The sequence below is a fragment of the Saccopteryx leptura genome, chromosome 4, assembly GCF_036850995.1.
Source record: "Saccopteryx leptura isolate mSacLep1 chromosome 4, mSacLep1_pri_phased_curated, whole genome shotgun sequence".
In the NCBI taxonomy this organism is placed as follows: domain Eukaryota; kingdom Metazoa; phylum Chordata; class Mammalia; order Chiroptera; family Emballonuridae; genus Saccopteryx; species Saccopteryx leptura.
In genome coordinates, this window is record NC_089506.1 from 17876578 (window position 1) to 17892094 (window position 15517).

Sequence of the window (15517 nt, forward strand, 5' to 3'; positions counted from 1 at the left end):
CAAAATACTAAAACAAACAAACAAAACAACACCCTGTGAAGCTTCATGTGCTGTAAGATATTTGTAGTATTGATTAGTGATTCATATTTGTTTAATTCATAGTTACATTTCAAGACTGTTTTCCAGAAATTCAATATTGCTTCTTTTTCTTTAACCAAAAGATTGCATTTTCACTACCCTAACTACGATTGATCTGATCTACTATTCCATCATATACAGTTATCCAAAACCAAAACAGTCAAAGGCGAGATTGTCAGATCAGTATTTTGCTGTTATTAAATACTCATTAAAACCAAAACCAAGTGAATGACAAAAATTTTTTAAAAATTATTTTGAGGATTAAAATGGGTTAAAAAACCAAACAAACAAAACCTCAGATATCCATGAAGTATTCTGACATAAATAATTTTGTTTTAGATGTTGCTGTCTTGTTTCTCTTAGACTTGCGATTCTAGATTGAAGTTTTGTAAATAGAGAATAGAGTTGTCTTGATAACTTTAATGTTCAACTCTTTATATTTGTGTTTATCATAAAGGAACATATAGTTGTTTGTTTTGTTTAGATATTTATGGCTTTGTACCAAAGGGGCTCTTTCTATTGACTGTAGGCTTACAATATATATTATATGTAGGCTTATATATTAAAGAAACTGATTGTACAGGTTTTGTGTGTTTTTTTGTGACCTACTGTGACCAAAAATAAGAATGGAAGGTTTATACTAACAAGACAGAATTATCTTGTACTTAGACCTGGTAAGAATCTGCTATTGGATGATCATGACCATTGTATATCCTGAAGGATAGAAAACTTTTTTAAAATTATACAATCCTATGAAATGACAAGACAATTGTGTAAACTGCAATTACTTTAGGATCAATCCTTGACATTTAATGTATTACTATAAAAATAAACTTTTTTCATCAACTAATTTTGGCCCTGGCCGGTTGGCTCAGTGGTAGAGCGTCGGCCTCACCTGTAGGAGTCCCAGGTTCGAGTCCCGGCCAGGGCACACAGGAGAAGCGCCCATCTGCTTCTCCACCCCTCCCCCTCTCCTTCCTCTCTGTCTCTCTCTTCCCCTCCAGCAGCCGGGGCTCCATTGGAGCAAAGTTGGCTGGGGCACTGAGGATGGCTCTGTGCCTCTGCCTCAGGCGCTAGAATGGCTCTGGATGCAACAGAGCAATGCCCCCAAATGTGCGGAGCATCGCCCCCTGGTGGGCATGCCAGGTGGATCCCAGTCGGGCACATGCGGGAGTCTGTCTGACTGCCTCCCCGTTTCCAACTTCAGAAAAATACAAAAAACAAAACAAAACAAAACAAAAATCTAATTTTTATTGAGTTAACCTAAATACTAGCTAATCTAAAGCTAGGTCCATGCCAGAGGTCTCCAGCACAACTAATGCAATTCCAAAGGTCAGTTACCACATCTTTTAATATGAATCACTCAAAAACAAATAATAATGTTTATGGAAACAATCTGCCCAAAGAGAACCAGAAAAGTGTTAAAAATATAAAACATAACAATAAAGGGAAACAACTTACTTTCATAAAATATGAATTTTTGTTTGAAGAGTTAAGTCTCATTCTCCATGGTTAATGCAGGATTGCTCATACCTTCAAGAAAGGACAGAATTAGCATTTTGGGGTTACTTTTGAACAAACAGTCAGGGACTTGAATTCCTCCATGGAAACTCTCAAAGGTGCCTTGTGCATGGTGTGGTGTGAGGAAATTGTGGTGTGAACAAAAACGTAAAAGATACATTAAACCTGGCACTTCTTGTGCCATCAGAAATCATCGTTAACTAATTCTTCATTGACCTACCTCATTCTAGTCAAACTAATCTTTGAGCCCTCCCTCATCTCCTCCTTCTCATGTTTCTCTTCTTTTACATCATCCTTTAAACTTCAGTGGCTCATTCATCTATCAAAGTAACAGAAAAAATAATCTAACATGCCAAATAATAGCATATTAAAAACCAAGAAATCATTTCTATGTTAATGCAGAACTTTAAGATGAGACATAAATCCTTTCCGGAAGAAAGAGCTCTTTGTCTCTCCACCCTGCAAAAAAACTGACCCAAATCTACATAGCACTTCTTTGCCTCTGAGGAGCCTGATGGATTCAAAGGGCTAACAGGTGTCATTCATCCCTTTTTGTCAGCTGATGCCTCGTTCTACCCATAGATCGAGAAATGGCAGGGCAGGTTTGAAGTGAAAAAAGACCAAATCATGAATACGCAGTGGGTGGGGATCTTCCGAGGGCATGTGCAGGGCGGGGCAAAAGCAGGTCAACAGTTCGGAGGGCGCAAAATAGAGTTTATTCTTGAATTCTTGTTTATTAATAAGTATATTATTTTCCATATGAATAACTGCAGACTTACTTTTGCCCCATCCTGTATATATTTTTTAGGAACAAGACTTTTTTTTTTTTAAGCTGATATTTTTAGGAGAATATAACCAATCATATTAAATAAAAACCTTAGAATTTTTAATCGGGACAATCCATCTGTTTTTCACCATTACCAAACTAGTAAATACAGTGCAGTGAGCCAAAGGTAAGCAGCCCTCGGAGAGAGTTTGAGGAAAAGGCTACAAATGAAGGAGAAAGGAGTGAGGAATTCAATTAGTCGACCTGGTGACAGGCTGTCTCAGAGGTGGATGAGTGGTTTCGTTTTCCTGTCTAGGGACACCACACACATTTACTCACACCTGCAGGGGTGATCACATTGTGTTCTTTAACTCTTCTCAACCCTGAGGAATAAGTAGTATTTTTCAAGATAGGGAAGCTAAGTCTAAGAAGTTAGGTAACAACAAATATCACATACTAATTAAAGGCCCAAATTGGGATCTGACATCGGGTCTGTCTGACTACAAAGCCTTGCTTGGTAGTTGCTAATCAAGCAATCAAAATATTAAAATCTACAATAATAATAATAATAATAAAATATTAAAATCTACAATAATAATATAAAGAATTACAGGTAGCTAAAGTTACGGTAATTATGAATTACTTTATCCTTTTTTTTTTTTTTAGATTTTATTTATTCGCTTTTAGAGAGAGAGGAGAGAGAAAGAGAGACAGAGGGAGGAAAGAGATAGGACAGGGGGAGGAGCAGGAAGCATCAACTCCCATATATGTGCCTTGACCAGGCAAGCCCGGGGTTTCGAACTGGTGACCTCAGCATTCCAGGTCGACACTTTAGCCACTGTGCCACCACAGGTCAGGCCAGAATTACTTTATCTTGACATTCTGAAATTGCATAGAAATCCTACAGTAAAAAACTGCATAATTTGAGATCTTTTACAGCAGATATCTTTCAAACTTTTATCTGAAGTGATTACATTTGTATATTTAAAAAAAAAAATGCACTTTGAGCTTATTTCTCTCATTTAATATGCAGTAACAAGGATTTGGTTCTTTAAACGATGAAAAATACAATGTAGCTCTATCTTTCACAAAATGGTTTTCTAGAGTTCACAGACATTAATCAAAGTACTATGCAAATAGAAGTTCCTGAAAATAATTCTAAATTTACACTAGAAGTCTGACTTCAAAGCAAGAAAAATTCAATAGGTGATATAATGAAAAAATTTTTTCACTACTTGAACCTTTTAAAAAGAAAATATATCGAAACTTACCAGCTTTGTCTCTTCCCGGGTTTGTGCTGCTCTCTGTCCAAGATTGAGAATCAGTAAGAAGATGGCTCTGGGACTCTCGCAATGGCTTTGCAGGAAATTGATGGTTTTCGGGACTGAAGAATAATAATTGTCGTCACAATCATCCCATTAACTCTCTTGACAGTGTTAATGTGAATGTTGCTCAAAGTATGGAACTCAAATCACTTGTGGCACAAAATAATTGTAGGAGTTACCCAAGAAGACTTGGGGAATACAGGAAGAATTAAATCACACTGACTCACAATGAGAAAACTGTCCTCTCTTCAGTTCTTTTCATTCTTTCTATTACAATAAGATGACAATCTTTAACTCTGGCAAATCTCCATTTTTAATATGGAGACTGGGTCTCCATTTTAGACTTTAGGAGGTAAGGGAATTTTATTATAAATTATACTATTTTAAGGCCCTGGCTGGTTTGCTCAGTGGTAGAGCATCGACCCAGTATGTGGATGTCCTGGGTTCGATTCCCAGTCAGGGCACACAGGAGAAGAAACCATTTGCTTCTCTACCCATCCACCCCCTTCCCGTCCGGTAGCCATGGCTCAAGTGGTTCAAGCAGGTTGGCCCCAGGTGCTGAGAATGGCTTTATGGCCTCCCACCTCAGGCACCAAGAAGAGCTTAGTTGCTGAGCAATGGAGCAGCAGCCCCAGATGGGCAGAGCCAGGTGGATCCCGGTCAGAGCACATGCTGGAGTCTGTCTCTCAGCCTTCCTGCCTCTCACTTAATTTAAAAAAAAAAAAAAAAAAAGAATAAATAAATAAATATAGATTAAGTCAGGTGACAATACGAGCTATGACAATAAAAAAAAAGTGTACAAGGAAGTGGTGGAGTAGGTCACTACTTTACAAAGGTTTCTCAAAGATGGCCTCTATTGTGAAGTTACACCTGAGTAGAAAGAGAATGAAGAGAAGGCACCGTCCACTCAGAATTCTGAAGAAAGAACACTTAGGAAGAGGAGTTAGCAAGCACGAAGGCACTGAATAGGGACACGCTTGGTATATCTGAGGAACAACCAAGATCTGTGTGCCCGAGGAGGGTGACCAGCAGTAACGTGGAAAGGGCACCATCAGAGAGGTACCGGGGCCAAGCAGATAGGACAAGGTAAGGACACTCACTAGTCTTTATTCTGAGTAAGACGGGAAATCAACGGAGGTCTTTGAACATAAAAGGGACAAAATCTGACCTGTGTTTTAAAAGGATTATGCTGACCGCAGTTGGGCGGAAGCGGCATCAGGAAGATCAATTCAGAAGAAGGGAAACAATGCACGTGAGAAGTGACAGAGGTGCTTCTGCGGGTGAGTCTGACGGGGTTTGCAAACGAGGTAATTAAAGGAAACTGACAGAGAGGTGTCTAGGACTCCCGAGTTTCTGGCCCGAGCACGTGGGAGAAGGAGGGAGGTCACGAGCACAGAGGAGACACCAGCATTAATCACAGACATTGCATCTGGGCGAATCAGGGCAAACTATACAATTCTGTATAAAAGTTTAGCTGTCATACTCCAATCTCAACAGTTAAAGGAAAAGAGGAGAAGCCTGGGTACTGGACCTCTTCAAGACCACCTAGCTGGGGAACAATGCCTCCTGGGATCTCCCTCAACCCCCCCGGTACACTGGGTGGGAGACATACTGTCTCTAAAACCCTAATAGTCTTAAACTACAAAAACCACTCCATGAAGATGAGAACAATATTGAAAACTACCATTAACTTTTATAAAAGCTATGAAAACATAACAAGTAACTAATCAAAATTAGATTTTCTGCACCAAGGTAGAAGAAAAACCATTCACATATTCAAGCCAATAATCACAGCATCTTGTGTACCTTTAAATGTCCCTGTGGAACACATTAAAATGGCCGTCTCATCAAATGACAGAGCCTGGTCTGCACAGAGCTCCCTCAAGGGATGGGGTGGCTAATCAGTGTCATCTCATGACAATTGAAAACAATTTGGACTAGCCGCCAGGATCACTGCCTGGAGACGCACTCTGGGCTCACACCAGGTTCCCCAGGAGGAAGGACTGCCAGCAGTCAGAAACACAACAACATGGAGGGACCTGGAAGCTATTATGTTGAGTGAGATAAGCCAGGCAGAGAAAGAAAAATACCATATGGCCTCACTCACTTGAGGAATCCAATGAACAATATGAACTGAGGAACGGAACAGAGTCAGAGGCGGGGTCAATGGGTCCAGAGAGAAAGCAGACAGAGAGGAAAGGGGGTGATAGGAAGGGATCAGAAAAGGGAAAGAGATTGGTGAAATTATATACACACAACAGCGTTATAGAGATCAGAAAAGCTAATCCTGGAGGGAAAGGGGGAGGGCATTGCGGGGAGGGGGCCAGGGGGTGCTGTGGGGAATACGGGGGAGGGGGGATGCATTCGGGAGGACACTAGAATCTATGTAAACACAATAAATAAAAATAAAAATAGAAACACACCCTAGCCGGGAAGTACAGGCACGGGTGCTGTGGGCACGCCACTCTGCCAGCCACAACAATCTCTCCCATTCAGCTCGGAATGCTCCTATTGTTATGCTTTTGCTATTGGATTTCATTAAAAAGTAGAAGCATGGACAATCTATTCACTCTGTCTTAAAGACATAAAAATTCATGTTTAAAACAGAAATGTTCATATAGGCAGAGCATTTTAAAAGTGTAAGTAGTTCTGCCTTTTGCCAGTTAGCAGCAAAGTCAAAATCAAATTTCAGCTCTTCCTTAAATTCCTGATAGACTGCAACCAAAACAGCCGGAAAGCACGGGCAGAGGTTTCCAGAGGAGGAATCTCCAACAGCCCTTCCCTTCTCTCTCCACAGAAACGGCTCAGAGGGTGCTGAGAGGTCTTGAAAGAGCACTAAGGCTCAGAGGGTGCTGAGAGGTCTTGAAAGAGCACTAAGGCTCAGAGGGTGCTGAGAGGTCTTGAAAGAGCACTACAGCGTACGGTGCACACTGCTAACGAGCTGCCACACCGGTGTCTGGGATGTCGGGTCTCCAAAGGCCTGACCCGGGGAAGTCTTCTGCTCTCTTCATGACAGTGACCACAGGAGGGGCCTGAAGGGGTCAGAGGGCAAGTCTACCTGGATCTATCTGCTCACCTGATCCCCAGGGGAGCGAATTTGGACTTACATTTTTTTTTCCTGTTAAATAAGCACTATATATTTTTTTAAAAAACCATAATATATTTTAGTCAACCAAAACGTACAGAGAATGAACACCTGTTTACCTGCCACCCAGATTAATAAAATTGTACGAGTATAACGGAAGCTTCCGATACTTCCCTCTGTCCCTCATTCCAAGTGGAAACCATTGTAGTACATGATCTTTTAAGTTCTTAAAACTTTCTTTCAAAGAAACATGGAACTGAAGGACCCATGAGGATAAAATTTATTTTTCAAAAGTAAAATAGGAAAAAAAAAAAGAATTACTTTTTAGATGTTGAATTCAGTCCTGCAGGAGTAGATGGTTGTTCAGGATCTTGGTTAACGAGGCAAGTTGGGAAGGAGCAGCCGTCACCTAGACTATAATTAAAATAAAAACTGACAATTGAGCAATAAAAAGACAAAAGATAGGAACTCTTAAAGTGCTGATGTCTGCAAGCAGAACAAGGTTATACTATGGACGGACCATGTATCAGACACTGGTTACAACACAGTCTATTTAAGTGGTTGATGGGTTCATGATTTTCACATTGATGTCATGGTGAATCATAAAATCATACTTTAAAAAAGAGGAATGCAGAATAATAGAGTTCCCTTGTTGGATGATTTTCAGTAGTTTAAAACCTGAAAACAAGATACCTTGAGAAAACGGGCAGCAGCCAGTACTTCTTCTCGTCACCAAACACCTGTCGCATATTCTTACTGAAACCCAAGCTGAATCCGTTCTTATCGGTTCCATGTCGAAATACTGGACTTCTAAATGCCTCTACAAAAGACAGTCGGGCAATCACATGAGTACAGAGTATATCAACTAGTAACCCGTCCAATTAGAAGTGATTGAATCAAATGAGGGAACTTGAAAATCAACGGCTCGCCCCCCCCAGTACTTATTAGCTCACCAAAAGCTCAGCAATACAGATCGCCTATTCTGTTTTAAAATAATCAAATGGTTACATTTATTATAATTTTTAACTAACCTTTTAGCTATCGTAGCAGCACATGTTTTGCAGAAAATTAGAAAATACAAACAAGCAATCAATGTAAAGGTTTACCTTTACATCTTCTAAATCTGTTTTTAGACAGATGGGTGGATGGATACAGAAATACACAAATCTACAAAGTTTTGTTTTTTTTTAACCAAAATGCAATTATACTTTACATATATTTTACAACTTGCTTCTTACAGGCAATAAATTCCATTTTCCAGTCTCATTACAATTTTATCTCATCCAAGCATACATTTCTGTCCCGCTAGCCAAAAGGAACTTTAAAGCTGGTTTGTCCACTCCAAGAGCCAAAGCAGAGTCACACATTGTATCTGGCTGCGCCTCTCTGCCCACGGAACCTGAGGGTCAGGGAGGCTGTGCGACTGGCCCAAGATCACACAGAAATAAACGTCAGAATGAAAGCTGAACAAGGTCGCCAATGTTCCTCCCGTAACACCACACTGTTTTCTGAGAGACAAAAATCTAACATCTTATTTATTGAATATAAATAAACATAAGAACAACGAGCTTGGCCCAGCATTTAAAAAAGGAAACTCAAACTAGCCGAGTCAAGGTACTGTGAAAAAAATGTGGCAGTTGGCAAGATTCTTGGCATTTGTTGCCCTACGTTATGCAGCTTTATATACAATATTTGTATAATTAGAGGGCCATCTTGTCCAGAGGAAGTCCTTTCAGTGTTACAAGTTCAATATACAAGTTTTAGAAGTTAAAAGCTTCCAGAAACATTTACTACTGATGAATTAAAATTTAATTGTCCAACATGTATTTTGAAATGTTTCTTGGTTTAGAAATTACTTTATTATACCAATTTTCACCCTAACAGTATCTGCTATAAGATTTCACCCAAATATTAAAAATGATCATTCATTGACTGTAGGCTACAATTTATATTCACTGATAATTATAATAATGGAATCTCACTGTTTGAAGTATCCTTTGAGATCATAAGGACTTACACATTCTGGTTGTATTCCAAAACTCCTAACCTTAGTCTAGAAGACTCTATTATAACAGTCCTGCTAATTCATGAAACCTCATAGTAAGTATATTTTTTTGTTTTTTAGCTTTCTATGCCCGACCATGTAGTGTCTCAAACATTGCTAGCTCTTTTCCTATAAGGCTTTTTTAAAAATTGAGGTGAAATTCACAGAACATAAAATTAGCCACTTTAAACTGAACAATTAATTAGCATTTAGTACATTCACAATTGCATGCAACTACCACCTATATTAAGTCCCAAAATATTTTCATCACCCCAAAGGAAAACTTATGCTCATTAGGCAGTCACGTATTTATAATATGTTTCAATTTTTCATTCCTTTTTGTGGCTGAATAATATTCCACTGTATCTACATATACCATGTTTTTTTCTATCCACTCATCCTTTGACAGCCATTTGGGTGGTTTCTACCTTTTGGCTAATGTAAATAGTGCTGCTATGAACATTGCTGTACAAATATTTGTTGAGTCTGTTTTCCATTCTTTTGGGTACATATTTAAGAGTGGAATTGCTGAATTGCTGGTTCATACGGTAATTCTGTATTTAACATTTTGAGGAATTGCCAAACTGTTTTCATGGTGGCTGCATAATTTTATATTCCTATCAACAATATGTGAAAGGTTTCAAATTCTCCAGATCCCCACCAAAACGGTTTTTTAAAAATTATTATTATAGCCATCCCAGTGGGTATGAAGCGGTACCTCAGTGTGGTTTTTATTTTTATTTCCCTAATAACTAATGATGCTGAGCACATTTTTAAGTGTTTGTTGGTAATTTGTATATTTTCTTTAGAGAGCTCTTTTTAAATGTCTATTCAAATCCTTTGCCAATTTTGAAATTGAGCTGTTTGTCTTTTTGTTGTTGAGTTGTAAGATTAATTTATATATCCTGAATACTCAGCTCTTATTAGATATATAATTATATTTTTACTTTTTTGATAATATTCTTTGATGCACATTTTTATTTTGATAGTCTCCCATTCATCTATTTTTTCTTTTGTTGCTCATGTTTTTGGTGTTATATCTAAGAATTCATTGCCATGTTTGAGGTCCTGAAGATTTATCCCTATGTTTTCTTCTAAGAGTTTATAGTTTTAGTTCTTCCATTTAGGTCATTGAGCTATTCTAAATTCATTTTGTATATGGTGTGAGGTAGGAAACCAATTTCATTCTTCTGCATGTAGCTATCCAGTTGTCCTTGTGCCATTTGTTAAAGATACTATTCTTTCCCCACTGAGTGATCTTGGTACACTTGTTGAAAATCAATTGGCCAAATATGTATAAGTTTAGTTCTGGATTCTCAGTTTTATTCCATTGGTTGATATCTCTATCCTGTACCAGTTCCACACTTTTTTGATCACTGTAGATTTGTAATAAGTTCTGAAAACATTAAGAACTTTGTTTTATTATTATTATTTTTTTTGGTAGATACTGGTTTTGCTAGTTGGAACCCTGAAATTCCATACAAATGTGGAAATCAGTCTTTCTATTTCTACAAGAAAGGCCATTGAAATATAACAGGAGTTGTACTGAATCTGAAAATCACTTCGGGTAGTATTGTTATCTTAATAATATTAAGTTTCCTAATGCATAAACATGGGAAATCTTACCACTTACCTAGGTCTTCTCTCATGTCTTTTCTCAGTGCTTTGTAGTTTCCGTCTCCTAGTGTTGTACCTCCTTGATTAAATTTATTCTGAGGTATTTTATTATTCTGGATACTCTGTAAATGGAATTGTTCTAGTAATTCCTTTTGGATGGTTTATTGCTAGAGTATACAAATACAACTAACTTTTTTGCATATTGATCTTGTGTCACATAACTTTTCAGATGTTATTTATTATTTACAAAAGATTTAACTGTGTATTTTATTAAGGTTTTCTATATATAAGATCATGTCATCAGTGAAATAGGATAGTTTTGATTCTTCTTTTCCAATTTGGATGCCTTTGTTTCTTTGTCTTGGTTAATTTCTCTAGCTCTAATTTCCAATACAGTTTTAAAAGCATCAGTGAAAGAAGGAATCCTTGTTTTGCTCCTGATCTTAAAGAGAAGGTTTTCATTTTTCATCACTGAGTATCATATTAGCTGTGGAATTCCCATAAAGCCCTTTATCAGAGTGAGGAAGTTGCCCTCTATCCTTAGTTTGTTGTGTGTTGTTTTTTTTTATCGAAAAAGAGTATTATATTTTGTCAAACACTTTTTATGTATCAGTGGAGATAATCGTGGATTTCTCCCTGCATTCTATTGTAATATATTACCACAGATTGATTTTTTTAATATTGAACCACACTTCATTTCTGGGTTAAATCTTACTTGGTCATGGCACATGGCCCTTTTAATATGCTGCTAGATTTGGTTGGCTAGTATTTTATCGAGGATTTCTGCATCTATGTTCACAAAGGCTTCTGTAGTTTTCTTGTGATGTCTTCCTCCTGCTTTGGTATTAGTGCTATTCTGACCTTACAGAGTAAGTTAGAAAGTGTTTCCTTCTTTTCCAATTTTTGACAGAGTTTGAGAAGTGTTAGTGTTAATTCTTAAATGTTTGGTAAGATTTACCAGTGAAGCCTTCTGGTCCTGGGCTTTTCTTGGTTGGGAGGTTTTTGATGTACTGATTGAACCTCCTTACTTGTTATTGGTCTATTCAAGACTTTTTACTTCTTCTTGAGTCCGATGGGTAGTTTGTATGTTTCTAGATATTTGTACATTTCATCTAGGTTATCCGATTTTGTGATGTACAATTGTTCATAGTATTCTCTTGTAATCCTTTTTTATTCTTATAAAGTCAGTAGTGCCCATTTTCATTTCCGATTTTCATGCTTTGAGTCTCTTTTTTTTTTATTTCTAGCTATAGGCTTGTCAAAGTTATTATTTGCAAAGAACCAACTATTGACTTGATTGATCTTCTATTTTGAAATTCTCTATATCCGTTATATCCTTTCTAATCTTTACTGTTTTCTCATTTTTGCTGGCTTTGGGCAAACTCCGCTCTTCTTTCTACAGTTCCTTAAGGTCTAATGTTATTGATTTTAGATATTTCTTCTCTCTTAATGTAAGCATTCATAGCTATAGCTTTATTTTTCTCTAGGCAATGTTTTTGCAGCATCCTACCTCTGTGGGGTTTTGGAACATACTGTTTTCTGTGCCTGAGATGTTCTGGCTCTTTCCATGACTGACTTCGTAGGTTCCTTATGCTTTACTGAGGTGCACCTTCCCTGACCACTGTACCCATACAGGTGCCCTCCTGCCACCCTCAGCCCTGCATTCACACCTCCACATCCTGCCTGTTTCCTGTACAGCACTTTGCGAGTTGTCATTACTTTTACTTCTGCTTATTGATTTTCTGTGTCCCTCACTGGGCTGCTTTGTCCTTGCTCACCGCTGAATATACACAATGCTTTACATACGGCGGACAGTCAAATAAATCCAGGGAATGAGTGCATTTGTTCGTGTCTAAGTCATATCCCACAAAGCAGCATAGGGGAACAGGCATGCTTTTTACCACTTCAGGATACGCTGGCATTGAATCATACGGCAACTTTTTTTTTTTTGACGAATATCTATTTATGTATTTAAAGTTCTTTGAACTATAATAGTTGGATACTCACCTAATGTAGACTTATTTTTGCTGACTAGCCAACAATGATAGCCAAACAGAGAAGACAAGCTGACAGAAAACATAGCTGCAGCAAAGAATAAAAACATGATATGGAACTTGGCTTGGGTATCAGGTAGACCATTCTACAAAGAAAGGGAAAAAATGAAATGTGTTGTCAAAGGGATACGTATTCCCCTACTTTGATAAGTAAGACTTTTTTTTTTTTGGCTTAAAATTTTTCTTAAATTTAGATATGGAGAAAGATACACAACTTAATGTTAAACTTTGAGAAAAAACATATGGCATCAGATTAAAATAAATGTTCACCGGAATATGAATATATATGGAGAAGCTATTCAAACTTTGGATATTATTTTGTTGTGCATAACCAGAAAAACTGTGGTAGTACGTGTGTAAACAGTAGCAGAGGCAGGCAAGCAAGAGACAAAAAACTATCAAATAGACTTTTGAATCTACTACTTGAACATGTTAACGTGCTAAAGATTTATAAATTATTAAATAGTTTTATTAAAATGCCAAAAAGTGAAGGTTCATTGGCACAAGTTAGCTACCATATTCACTGATGTTATATTTTACTACAGACAGGAGCACCAACTACAGGAACACGCAAAACAACACGTCCACAGTCATGCTTCAAGGTACTGTAATCCCAGCGTCGCAGAGAAGATCAACACGAGAGCAGAACACCTGTCTAAAGTCACCCTTACAATATCCATGTGAGGACACAGGCTATCTCAGCGCAAAACCAGCGTGACCCTCTCTCGTTGTATGCATTGTCCGAGGACAGCCGGACTCGGTCTAGCGTGGCAGGTGGGGGGTTATGGACACTCAGTAAAAGCCCAGGGCTGCTGGCAGGATTCTCCTTCTGATGGAAGGTCCTTCTGCTCAGTATCCTGCAGCATCCGTCAGACTGAGTCAGGTCCCAAGATCTCACCCATAGCTTTTGAAGCAGATTCACCAGTGAAAACTCTGGTTATCTCTTTACAAATATATTTGTTGTTGGAACTAAAACCGCTCACAGGAATGAGGAGCAGGGGGGTGACCGTCTCTCAGACAATCATTAGGGATCATTTTCCAAGCGGGACCCTGGAAGTAGACTTGAATGCCAGGAGCATGTCCACACAATGTGTGGATTCCTGGTGCTCAGCAATGGAGCTGGCACATAGTAGGCGTTCAATAAATCTTTAGTACTGAATGTGTTTAAAAGCCGACATTAATGATCTAGCATTCAGAAGGTCTTACCATAATCAAGAATAATTTTATGAAAAAAATAAAGCGGTTCTGGCCAGGGAACTGCTTTATTTTTCTACCATCGTTTGGTGTTTACAAGGAGTATCTTTGGATATTTAAAATACTCAATTTTCATTTTGTTTTGCTTATATTTAAACCAAATAGTGCAGCCTGATCTGTGGTGGCACAGTGGATAAAGCATTGACCTGGAATGCTGAAGTCACTGGTTCAAGACCCTGGGCTTGCCCAGTCAAGGCACATACGAGAAGCAAGGTGATGCTTCCCATTCCCCTCAACCCCCATCCTATCTCTCTCCCCCACTCTTTCTAAAATCAATAAATGAAATCTTAAAAAGCAAAATTAAAAATAATAAATAGTGCCATAAACAAATGAGTTAACTAAAGCCTAATCCAGCAAAACCCAAGAAAAATTTGGGACTTTAGCGATATAATAGTTTAAAAAATAATCTTTTTACACATAAAGAAAACACTGCTATTTTTACATACTGAAAAAATATCTTCTTCTACAGTCAGTTCTTGTTATGCTCAGTGGTTGTGTTCTCTGAAGTAGCCACGAACACTGAATTCGCCCCAGGGAAAATATGGGGTTAGGTTTCTATAGAGCCTCTGATCACAACATTTGTATTAACTGATCCATACATACATCACCTGGTTTTCTGTGTGTCTGTGCTTAAAGACAGCTTACTGACAACTCAATTAACATTTGTTGTTGATTCACTACTGTAGAAGCCACACCCGACATCACTGTAACTCATATTTGTAGGAAGCTTATCCAGAAAGCACATCACACTGGCGCTCAGAAACGCTGGACGGTACTTGCAGCACTGTGCTTGAAGACCATTTTGAACAGAGAAATGACCAACGAAAAGCACAAAAATGCAAAAACACACATGGCGTTAAATAGGCTGAAAAGCACACTTGTAACAATCTGAGAGTTGAAGCAAGAAGGCAGAGTCTCCTTGCTTGATCTCCACTGAGAATGTGCACACCGGGCCACGCAGACTTTTGGCCGCTCTGTCTACGCCTGCAAATGACCACGAGGCTCGGTAAGTGCTGATTTCCAGGTAACAGAGGAACTTTTTAGCAAGATGGAAAATTCATAAACAAAAATCTGCAAATAACGAGGAGTGACTATACATAATTGAGCTCAATTCTATAGAATCAACATCTAAAATAATTCACTGATGAAAAATTATATATTTTTACACTGAAAGAAAAGTCAACAAGGTAATGACTTACTGTCCAAAATTTGATAAAATACTGTAAATCGGTAGCAGCAATAAAAAGGCAGTACAGCAGAGAATAAGCCAAGAAAAGGAGGAAAAACTTATAATTTGAAAATCCAACGCAATTGTTCACCCTGTTGACGAAACAAAAACATTTTCGATGAGTTATACATTTTCAACATAGGTACACATCTGCTCGTCTTTAATACAGTGTTTATATCACTTAATACAGTTTCCTATCACTTAAAATGTATCGGCATTTCTTAAGTGCAATCCGTAAGATTTCTTGACCTATGCAAATATTTTTTTAAAAAAAATCCATTTCATAGAAAAGGAATTCTGTGTTTAAATTCTTTAAATTTGATATGTAATATTGCTTTAATCAATCATGAATCATATAACCAGGGGTCCCCAAACTTTTTACACAGGGGGCCAGTTCACTGTCCCTCAGACCGTTGGAGGGCCAGACTATAAAAAAAAACTATGAACAAATCCCTATGCACACTGCACATATCTTATTTTAAAGTAAAAAAACAAAACGGGAACAAATACAATATTTAAAATAAAAGAACAAGTAAATTTAAATC

General features: G+C 37.9%; 1 protein-coding gene across 1 annotated transcript in view; it reads right to left on the bottom strand.

The window, feature by feature from the left end:
* The window catches only part of ZDHHC2 (zinc finger DHHC-type palmitoyltransferase 2), a 65860-nt gene that overhangs the window by 3405 nt on the left and 46938 nt on the right, over positions 1-15517 (bottom strand). Inside the window, exons 7-12 of the mRNA XM_066380240.1 lie at positions 14944-15064; positions 12444-12576; positions 7469-7595; positions 7097-7189; positions 3637-3749; positions 1540-1611 (exon numbers count right to left, since the gene is read on the bottom strand). Coding sequence (XP_066236337.1) covers positions 1571-1611; positions 3637-3749; positions 7097-7189; positions 7469-7595; positions 12444-12576; positions 14944-15064 — 628 coding nt within the window. The 3' untranslated portion in view covers positions 1540-1570. The remainder of the gene's footprint in view (positions 1-1539; positions 1612-3636; positions 3750-7096; positions 7190-7468; positions 7596-12443; positions 12577-14943; positions 15065-15517) is intronic.